This window comes from Tenrec ecaudatus, chromosome 4 (genome assembly GCF_050624435.1).
Source record: "Tenrec ecaudatus isolate mTenEca1 chromosome 4, mTenEca1.hap1, whole genome shotgun sequence".
In the NCBI taxonomy this organism is placed as follows: Eukaryota; Metazoa; Chordata; class Mammalia; order Afrosoricida; family Tenrecidae; genus Tenrec; species Tenrec ecaudatus.
In genome coordinates, this window is record NC_134533.1 from 72117650 (window position 1) to 72129214 (window position 11565).

General features: G+C 48.5%; 1 protein-coding gene across 1 annotated transcript; it reads right to left on the bottom strand.

The window, feature by feature from the left end:
* Positions 1-3681: 3681 nt before the first annotated feature.
* LOC142445919 (olfactory receptor 2AT4-like) lies at positions 3682-4653 on the bottom strand. The gene has a single exon (XM_075547782.1). It carries the CDS (start codon positions 4651-4653, stop codon positions 3682-3684), a length of 972 nt encoding a protein of 323 aa, XP_075403897.1.
* Positions 4654-11565: the final 6912 nt, after the last annotated feature.

An 11565-nucleotide genomic window follows, 5' to 3' on the forward strand; every position in this document is an offset into this window, starting at 1 on the left:
CTGTGGAAAGCGGTGTGGCACGTGCTCAAACAATGGGAATAGAAATAGCATATGACCCACCAGCTGTTACTTTGTGTGCACCCTACAGGAAGACCCCCACCCCCCCCCCGTGCTCACCACACCACTATTCATGATAGCGAGAAGATGGCAGCAACCTAAATGCTCATTGGTGGAAGAAAGAGAAATGAACCTGGGTACCTACACATAATGGAATGCGATACATCGTCAAAGAATGATGATGCAACCGAAACACCCCCTGAGATGAATGGATCTGAAGGATATTATGCTGAGTGGGACTAGTTAATCCCCGAAGGACATATATTTCATGACACCACTGTTACTGGAAAAAAACCAAGAAAATGTTTTCATACCAAAAGAAACAGGCGCTGATAGTTACCAGGGGTAGGAAGGGCAGAGAGGAAAGGAGAAGGACTAGGTTAGAGACTAGACAAGTGCTTACTTGGATCAAGGGGACGATAAAAGGCCACAGAATGAAATGGGCTCGAAAAAAATGGAGGGACAGGATAAACCATCGGGAGGTTTGGTCACTGTGTAACTTGCTGACTCAAAAATTGATGGTATGATATGTAAACTCTTAAGTCATAATAAAAGTTTTTGTTTTTGATTCAAAGATGGACTCCACAGCATAGTCTAGGGGACAGAGGAAAAATATCCATGAGCTGGAAGACAGCACAAAAGAAATTTCCCCACCTGAACAACAGAGAGGAAATAGACTGAGCCGTAGGGCATGGGGGGAGCTTCAGGGCCTGTGGGAGGGTGGAAACAAAGCGTTTAACGTTCCCTTCTGTTTTCCTTTCAGTTTCTTCCAGCTTAATCCTGGTTATCTTCCAATTTGCTAAATATTTATCCAGTTGTATCTAATTTGCTGTTAAAATTATTCATTGGTGTTTTCATTTCAGTTATTTTATTAGTTGATTCATACGGCTCGATTGGATTCTGTTTTTAAAAGGTGCTAGGTCACTTTTTGTATTTTCTTATTTACTAAAAGTGTTTTCAGAACATAAGGCAAATACGACTATTCACTCCAATACAAATCTTCAGAAGGACTGATTTACTCTTTACCAAGGGTATCTGTAGACCTTCGCGCTCACTGTACCGAAGGGAAGCATCTGTTACTGCACTCTCCACAGTATACAACTTTGATTGTTGGTTTCTCATCCCTCCTCCCGCATGAAGCAATCAAATTGCAAATCCAAATTTGTTGAGTGTAGAACATGTCCTCGGGAAAAATTGTGATTCTCTAATCCTTTATGGAAGAAGCAAAGAATACTCTGGGGGATTGATGACAAACTCCACTTCCCTGTCCATCACCAGGTCCAGTGACACGCTGAGACATCAACAGTCATCCTCCACCCCTCCAACAAATGCTACTCCTGTGAGTGAGCAGTGTAAGCCCTCGTGGGTTAGAGTTTTGAAGACTTGGAGGGTCACCTGATGATCCTCTCTAGCTTAGTAGCTCATTGCAAATCCTTCTGCTTAGTACAATCACTGTCTGGTCTCAGCTCATGCAATCTTGACTCCTGTGCTGGGGAACCCAAGACCAAGATAACCAGCTGTTTTGTTTTGAGATAACCCGGTATAAACTTCACATCAGCCAGGCTGCATGTTTCTGAGATCAAAATGTGTTCAGGGACTACCTGAACAATTGATAGATGTTACTAAGGAGACCTCATAACGATACATGTTTCCGTACCTTTGTTCTGAATCAATTGCAGAATTGAACCATGACATAGACAGAGGGGTTGTATATGTCACCAAGTTGGAGGGCATAGCATGTATCTGAGGGCAAGTGACTTCCTAAAACTGAACCCTGGGATTCCAGAGTCTTCCACCCTGCCCCAAACATTGTTTGGACTACGGGCACTGCATTCCGTCATCCTCCTGAGGCACAAGCTCCTTGCTTTAGGCCACCGGGTTATGGACGAGCCACTGAAAATGATCATTAAGGGCCTGCTGTGATTGAAAAAAAAAATGTGATCATAGCCTAAGTGGCTATTCTGCGCTTTCTAATGAACATTTATTTGCTGTTTGTTAGTTTCCCACAGCTGTTGTAACAAACTAGAACAAAGAGGCTGATTTTGAAGAACAGAGATGAGTGGGCTCACAGTTCTAGAGGCTGAGAGTCCAAGGTCAGGATGCCTCTATCTTCTCATCTCTCCAAGTGTTGGAGGTCCAACGACCCTTTCACAAAGGTTTCTGGATTCGTAACAGTAGCAAATTGACAGTTATGAAGTAGCAACGAAAATAATGTTATGGTTGGGCGGGAGGGGGGGTGTCACCACAACATGTGGAAGTTATTAAAGGGTCGCAGCATTAGGGAGGTTGAGAACCACTGGTCTAGAAGCTTCTCTCTCATCTAAACTCGCCTGCATTCCTGTTTCCTCACACGGGTCACTTCTGCAGATCCCATACTCTTATCCACGGGAGTCTGCTGGGATATTATTTCCCCATAGGAAAACCCTCACTATTCTTTGCTCACACACACACACAAACATCACTCTCTGTTCACTCACTTCTTCACTGTTGTGTTAACACACTGAGCTTATCACAATTTGCTAAGGAAGATTTATCTACTTTCAACCAGATGCCAACCATCTACCCCATCCTCTTTCCCTGTTGGGGACACTGTCCTTCTGGAGGACACCGAAGCTCTGCTCTGGTTTGAGCCCTTTGTGACATGTGTGATTTCTGAAAGGAGGTGGGGTTGGAGCTCCTTTGGCAAGAGCACCCTCATTGCATCATCCACATGGACAGACACATGGACAGACACACATATGACTCCCCGATCGGAGTAGCTAGTGGCTTTCTATGCAATCATATTAAGCTCCATGATATTGCAGACCCACGAGTACTTGCTAACAAGTGGTACCAGGGCCCGAAGAATAAGAAGTTATTGGAGGGGAAATGTTAACTTCTTGGCTCCTGAAATCTCTTTTGCTTCTCTCTGTTAAATTGCTTTACTTTTCTCTCTCTTGCTCCGACTCCTCTCTGACTACCAAGGCAGGAACAGTGTCTGGTTTATTTCTGGTTCTAGCACCTACCACTGGGTCTGACACATCGCAAGACACTAGTAAAGGCTTTTATAAGTGAGGGAATTGTGGTCGTCACCTTGCTGCTGTGAGGTGAGTTGAGTTATCCCGCTCACAGCGACCCTGTGCACAATAGAACAGAGCACCGCCCGGGCCATCACTGCTGTATTCCCACCGTTGCTGCAGCCGCTGTGTCCATCCTCTTTGTCACCGTCCTACTACTTGGCCAAGCGCGACGTCCTTTCCCAGGGACCGGTCTCCCTGGACAACATAGTCAGAGGATGTGGGATGAAGTCCCCCATCCTCGCTTATAGGGAAGTACTGCCCAAATGAACAAAGTCAATCGGGGCTGCTGTAATTCAATTACAAATATTTACTGAGTTCCTATTCTGTGTGAGGATCCCGGCTGGGACCAAGGTTAAAAATTTGGCTGCTGACCCCAAAGTTAGAGGTCTGAATGTACCGGCTGCTTCGTGGGAGAAAGATGGAGAAGGTTGTTTCCCTAAAGAAGTGAAAGCCTGATGAGGTGGGTCTGCTCTGTCCTGTAGTGTGGCTCTGAGTTGGACTCAATGCAACCGTGGTGAGAATGAAGAACTAGGCGCTGTCCCCCTAAGAGCTCCATGAATCAGATCTAAGGATGAAAAGTTCCAGAATTCTGAAGGTTCTGAGAACATGCCATTTTGGTGACAGCAGCTTTGACGTCCTTGTTCCGTAGGGTGTAGATGAGGGGGTTGAGCACAGGGGTGAGAATGGCAAACACCACATTGCCCATGATGTGGAAGTCGAGGGGCAGCTCGGCCCTGTAGGCCACATAGGCTATGGCGATGGACGAGTAGTAGGTGCCGACCACCAGGAGGTGGGAACTGCAGGTGGAGAAGGCTTTTGAGCGCCCTTCTCGGGACTTGATGCGAAGGACCGAGGCCAGGATGCGGGCATAGGAGAGAAGCACCAGGAGCAGGGGCAGGAAAGACACCACCATGGCAATGCAGAAGCCCATGAAGGTCTGGGGGGTGGTGTCGGAGCAGGAGGCCTGGACCACAGCCAGGTGGTCGCAGAAGCAGTGGTAGATATGAACAGTGCCATCAAAAGCCATCTGGGAGGTCTGCACCACTGCTGGGATGGGCAGGAGGAGGGCGGTGAGCCAGGCACCCGCTGCCAGCGCAGCATTGGTCTGCGGGGTCATGTGGACAGGGTAGTGCAGTGGGCGGCAGATGGCCACATAGCGGTCGTAGGCCATGACCACCAGGATGAAGGCCTCTGAGCAGTTGAGGCCATGGAAGAGGTACATCTGCAGGAAGCAGGCGGGGAAGCTGAGGAAGTGGTCCCCAAGCAGGAATAGGGACAGCATCTTGGGGACAGTGGTTGTGGTAGAGAGGATGTCCAGGGTGGAGAGATTGATCAGGAAGAAGTACATGGGCTTGTGCAGGCTGGGTTCTGCCACCACAGCCACCAGGATCAGGGTGTTCCCCACCAGGATGAGCAGGTAGATTAGGAGGAAAATCAAGACGACAAGGGGGAAGAAGGATTCTGGCAGCGAGGGGATGCCCACCAGGTAGAAGACTGGGGAGGTGTTGACTGACCCGTTACATGCGATAGCGTCCATAGTGCATCAGAACTGGATGGCTGTAGACAGGCGCCGGGAACACCAAGACATCCTGGAAGGCAGTCAATGGAACATCTTAACTAGGGCACCCACCTTTTTCTTTCCAACTATGGGTCTCAGTCTTTCACTCTTGGTGGCAGGAGTCTCATGGCACAATGAAGATGCCCAGCACGGGAAGCTGTGTACTGAGCAGAGGGGGAAGGAGCTGGCCAAGTTCAGCCTGGAGGAAAGGCTGATTTGGAATGGTGGAGGGCAGTGAAGGAGCAGACACAGCATCTGATGAGCAATTGAAGGGAAGGGATTACGCACAGGACAGTGGCCTCTCTTAGCAGCTGCAGGAGTCCAGCAGCGAGCCTCCCACACGGAGTAACTTTCTTACCATCCTAACCATTCAAGAATTAAAATTAATGAATTCCATGCAACTAGAGGTATTGAGGGTTGGGCTCTTTTCAGCTGGAATGCTATAGAGGCTCCTTAATGGGTCGGCACTAGATGGAACAGTTTTAACCACACATTTACTGGTTCTAAAGCAGAAAGGGGGAAGGGGAGTGACATAAATGAGCCATATAATAAAATTGCGAGGCCAAGGGACAAGTTTAATCTAAGAGAAAGAGTCCTGAGAAGCATTAATTTATTTCTAAATGCCAATTATCAGTCAAGAAGGTCTAGTATTAGTTCAATTAGATCCTTTATAATATTGAATTTTTTAAGCCGCATTCCTGCTACTGCAGATGAAGGGACATTCGCGTATAGTAACGCCCATCACTTACCAGATTGCACACCGTCTCAGCCCAGAATCTTGACTTCTCTCATTTGACCCAGGGTCATCCAGTCTAGGTGTGTCTAACTATTCCCAAATGGGACTTTCACACTCGAAACCCTGTGAAGACAACAGGATCGTTGATTGCAAGTGAGGAAAGCCACCCTTGGAGTGAAAACTCTGTCGTTTACTCTAAATATTCCTGCTGGACACCACTTCAGTTCATCTGAACCAAAGGACGGTCACTGACCTCAGAGAAAGAGAGACTTCCAGCTCAGGAGTTCTAACAAAAATAAGCCAGGAAGAGAGCTCTTTATGCTTTATGTTTTCGGAATGGTTGCGAGTACTATTTGTGTTCTGCTCTGGGTTCGACTTGTCTTCTCTGTGCCCCACTCCAGTCTTATCTCACTCCACCTGGCTGCCCCTTGACTAGCCCTTGAGTGAGAGCCCTTTTCTGTGGTATCTTTATCGGAATCTTTATCCAAAGCACACTACTGCATGCTGCCTGCTTCACCCAAGAGTGATTTCCCTGCCTGTGTGTCTGCTTTGCTGGGGATTTTCCTCGCTGGTGGATTGGGGTGGCCTTTGTCATAGATTGCAATGAGCGAGCAATTCCAAGTTACCTGAATTGTCCTCGTTCTAGCATTGAAAGTCCCAAGTCCCAGGACATCCTTGATTTCCATGCAAACTGGGGCTGTAAGTCACTCTAGGATAGAAGAGGCATTGTATGTGCCTTTGACAGAGGCTCTGAATACTCCTCTACTTCTACGGCCAGATGGAATGGAAACAAATTCTCCCTCCTATTGGACAAAAATCGACTCCAGGGCGCTCCCCCGTCACTTTATCAGTCTTCCCTCCTCCTGCCTGCAATAGCGCAGTAAGTGTCAGTGTTGAGTCATTTCATGCCTACTATTCTGATTCCTTCCTTCCTCCCTGCAGACGGCACCACAGAGAACTGAAAAGTCTTGAGAACCAGTGTCACAAGAGAAACCCAAAAGATCTGTAGAGAGTACCGATCCTTCTAGGCCGCAGCCTCCCCCTCCTCCTCTCCACCCCCACACACTCATACCTCCAGATTCACTGCGTGTAAAGTGAGAATTTTCAACCCCCAGGACAGAGCTGGGGGAATGCTGACTCACCCTTTCCTTGGGCTTGTTCCGCTAAGTGAGCCAGGGGCAGGTTATGTTGCAATCGACTCCTGCCTCTTCTGCCCCAGGGATCCTTTGAGCAGAACCCCCTGGATTTTTGCAAACCCACCCCAAGAGTCTCTTCTAACAAGGCCTTTCTCCCTGCACAGAAAGATGAGAGAGTAGAAAGAGCCTTTGCAGATAGTCCAGTTCTGCTCCTGTCTTCACGAGGGAGAAAACTCAGGTTGGAGGGAGGGAGGGATTAACCCCAGGCCAATGACGGGTCACGGTCAGAGTGTGTCCTGTAAACTAGGCCTCCTGACTCTGGCCCTAGATTCTTTCCACCAAGTTCGGCTGCCCGGAGAATTTAGAAGCTCTGGTTGGAAGTGGGAGGTGTAAATTAGGCCAAAGGTTTTATTTTTCCTCTCTGTGTTTCTTTGGCTGATATCAGAGACAATGATACATTTCTGGTTTTCTCTGAGGACACTTGCAAGCTGTTTCAGATGTATCAGCTATGAAATGGAGCTTTGAGTTAGGACAAGGCTGCCTGCAAGAAATGCCTGAAAGAAGAGATGGATCAAGAAGGTCACAAGGAGAAAGGTCATGGGTGCCAGGCCCTCTGTTCAGAACATATCATCATTTTGACCAGGTGCCTGGCAAAACCTGGCTCCCGAGAGACCCTCAGTCAATTTGTTGATGGTCAGAATCGATGGAAGGTTCCCTCTGAGTTAAACTGAACCTCCCCCATCATGGACAGTCAACAGGGATTTCCTTTTAGGTTAGCATCTAAATGGATGCCAACCACACATCCTGGGACACTGGGCGGCGAGACGTGCAAGGTTTGCAGGACAGCCCCGGGACACCAGACTGAGCAGCGACATGGACTGCGCTTTCCCCTTCTCTCGTTTCCTGAGTAGAGGCAGTTCTGGGAGGAGTGACTCGCTCAAGGTCACCCAGAAAGCTGAGAGCAGAGCTAGGCTGGAAACCAGACTCCTGGCTCACCACTCAGGGTTCCCAGATAGCCTCCTGGGAGCAGAACGGAAGGCCTGTCGCCCTTCTCCTTTGTTGCCCCACAGAGCTCCAGGGTCCCTTTTCTTCCCTCCAGGCGTATGTTCTGGACTCAACTCAAATCTCCCCCCTCAGGCTGGCCCAGGAGCTTCTGAGCCACCCCACACCCTCACCCTCACTGTCTCTCCAGACAACCCAGGTCATGCTGAATGTTGTCACCCATGCTCTTGTCAGTCTCCCGCACTAGTCTGGGAGTTTCTTGGAGCCAGGAGTGGAGCCTGCAGGCAGAGGTGGTAGCCTGCTGTCTGCCTCCCTCAGAGCTCTCCATGTGGCCACAGACCTGGACGCCCCATGGAGCAGGAGGGAGCTTCTGGTTCGGCTCCCTTATTGAGCTGACAGGAAGAGAGCATTCTAGGAGGGAGCCATCACCCGGCAAAGGCACATGACGGCAGAGCCAGCCTAGGTGGCTGTGCGTTGGGGCAGGAAGGTTTTCGCTCCACTCCCTTCTCTTAGGGCCCTCCTCATGACCAGGTTGAAGGTTCTTAACTGCCTGTGCCCTAAAGCCTGGCTTCCCAGAGCCTGGTCCCCCCTTAAGCTATGGAGGGCTCTGGACACTTCAGTTTTAGCCCTCATGTCTCTGCAGGTTGATCTGGCTCACCCGCCCAGTCTAGGTCCCTCCCCAGCTCACCTGCCCAGTCCAGCTGGGCTGCCGCTGCTTCCTTACTGTCCTCAAGCCAGTTCTGCTGCACTGCAAAGGGCCAGGTTGGGGCTTAGCCTGACCCCAGCAATCCCCCAGTCCTACCCTTCCTGGCCTGCTGGGACCCTGCCCCGAGGGGTCTCCTTTGACTGGGCCCAGACTGATATTTTTCTGGAAACTCCCAGGTGACTGGTTAGCAGGGATCCCTGGGCTCTACTGATCATTAGAACGATAGGCTTCCCAGTTAGTCTTCCCCAGGGCACAGAACTTCGCAGTTTCTGGAGACGCTCCCGCCTACCGAGCAAGGACTGGTATTCCCACGTGACAGAGGAGGAAGCTGAGGCTCAGAGAAATGGAGGGCTTTGCCAAGGTCAGACAGAAAGCTAAGGGTAAGGCCGCATCTGACTCCATATCTAAGCCTTGGTCTGACGTCGGCACCAACCAGCCACACAAATGAGGAAATCCTTGTGAAAATTCGCCATGGCTAGCGGGGACCCTCTGAGGGTTTGGGGGTAACTATGAGACAGCACAGAGCTCTCCAGTTTCTGAAATTATCTCCCTCTCCTCTTCCTCCTCCTCCTCCTCTCTCTCTCTCCTTCTCATTTGCCCCCTCTCAATATTTCTTTTCTGCCTCATACTTCCAAATCCAGCCTCTTCCAGGAAACCTTCTCTGACTTTACCTTCCTCAAGTCCTTGGTAGCCCTTCCTTCCCCTGGATTAACCAGCCCTGGGGGCCTCTGCTGCCCAGTGTGTGTGTTATTCTTATTGTCTCGGGTAAAAATACTTTTTTTAAATACTTTTTTCTTTAGAAATTATGACTCCATAATGTATAAGCTAAGAGTCCTAGAATGACATGATTCGAGATCGCTCCTGGGGTGGGGTGGGGTGGGGTGGGGTGGGGAGATCACAGCTAAAGTGCGCAGACAGAATTTACAACGCTATAAAGTTAAGCAGGTACGACTGGTCGAGTGAGTGTGTCCGCTCCAGGCGGCATGATTCCTTGTCAGTGCATCGAGACTGCTGCCCGTTTTAAAGACTGAAATAACGGAGGCTCGTTATTCGTTCCATATGGAACGAAACTGGATTTTGACTGGGTGCATGGTCCCAGGAAGTTGTCATCGTGTAATGGGGTAGCCAGTTTTCCAAGGGACTATCTTGGCCGCTGTGATCTAACTGCTATGGAGTTGAAGTGGCCCAGAGGATGGACCAGAACAGGCTTGCATCACGGAAGATCGCTTCAAATGGGTCATGAATTATTAGAAGCTAAGAGTTGTTCCCAGTAGATTAGATACAGGGGGTAAAAAAAAGGATATGTTAAAGGATCGATAGAAGTTTACTTTCAATAGAGGATAGAGGGAAAGACTTGACGTCTCCAAAAATTATGTTGAAGAGGTTTTTAGGGGCCAAATGGGAATGGGTCTCAAATTCCTGGCCAAGAAATAGGAACTCAGACTGAGGACATTGGAGAGTCAGAGCAAGAGGACTCACATAGTCAGCTACATGTGTAAGACAGATCATACCCATGACTGCATTGAGAATGCATTAGAGGGGAGCCAGAAGCTTCTGCCTGGAGAACCAGTCAGGGAGCTGGATTGGGAAGAGAAAACTTGGGGAGCAGCAGTGATAATAATAACAGGAGATGTTGCCCTTTATCAAGTGCTTACTGTGGTAATAAGGTGATCACATCATTTAATCTGAGTGGTAATTTTAATTACCCCTGTTTTAGAGATGAGGAAAATTCAGGCTAAGAAACTTGCCTGTGGCCAAAAGGGAGTTAGTGTTAATTAAAGTCAAATTTATCTCCCAAACACATGCCTAATATGATGAATTATGAAAATCTTTAAAAGTGGGGGTGGACCAGATATAAAGCCAGTGCCAGATGAATGCAGTGTGCCGGCAAGGAGCGGGGAGCCAGTGGAGGGGCCTGAGGGCTCAGCCCCCATACCAGCTATGTGGACAACTGCCCCTCACCCCAGAAGAATTTACTTTAGAGGGCAGTACTGAAGCTGCAGCTAGGGGAGAGGGACATGTATGATCAGAGTTAATGGGAGCAAATGAAGGGGGAGGAAGAGAGAGTGGAACACATCCTGGTCCATCAGACCTGGAGGACAATATCCCCACTCGGAACAGCCAATGGACAGAGTGGACAATATGGCTGATCACACTATGAGACATGCCATTCCTTGATGGCCCAGGGCCTTAAGGGGGACAACACTGGAGACTCAGTGTCAGGACTGTCCCAGACAGACCCTGTGACACCAAGGTAAACCACTAAAAGCATGCAGCATAGCAACCGTGGGAGCAGAGCAGGAAGCCCCCGAGGGAGTACAAAGGACAGACTTAGGGGCCAGAGCATGGTACCCCATTGAACCTGACTGAAGGACACGGCTAGATATAAAAAAATCAGACCTTGATCTATTTACAGGTTTTTCTTTCTTTTTAAAATTTTCTTCTTTTAATTAATTTATTCTTCTATGGGTAATTGGTTTCCTTTTTGTTGTCATCGCTGTGTTCTCATCCATTGCCTATCTTGCTATGGCTTGACTTTTGGTGCATATTATTATCTCTACAGATCTATCCAGATAAGATAGATTGGATGAATAGTCCGGAGGAGAAAACAACGGGACCAATAGTTCCGGGGGGACACAGGAGATGGGGAGGCGGGGGAAAGGGGGTGGTGGTGACCAACCCAGGGACTGGGCAGCAACAAGTGATCCAGAATCAGTGGCAAGGAGGGTGTGAGAGACCTGGTAGGGATTCAGCAAGGGTAAGGTAATCAAGAGAAATTAATGAAACCCAAATGAAGGCTGAGCATGATAGTGGGACATGAGAAAAGTAAAAGGAAATAGAGGAAAGAACTAGGTGACAAAGGGTATTTATAGAGGTCTAAAGATTGGAATGTACATATGTGAATATATTTATATGAGTTTGGGGAAATAGATCTAAGTGCATATATTTACAGGTTTAGTGTTAAGGCAGCAGATGGACATTGGGCCTCCACTCAAGCACTTACTCAATGCAAGAACACGTTCTATTAAATTGACATTCCAGGATGCACACCTTCCCGACACGATTGCTGAAGAAAAATGTGTGCATAAGCAAAGGTGGTTAAGAGAGCTGATGGTGCCCGGCTATCAAAAGATATAGCATCTGGGGTCTTAAATGCTTGAAGATAAACAAGTGGACATCTAGCTGAGAAGCATCAAAGCCCCACATGGAAGAAGCACACCACCCTGTCTGACCACAAAGTGTAGAAGGGACCAGTTATCAGATACCAGTTATCAGATATCAAAGAACAATAAATCATATCAGTGGGTGCC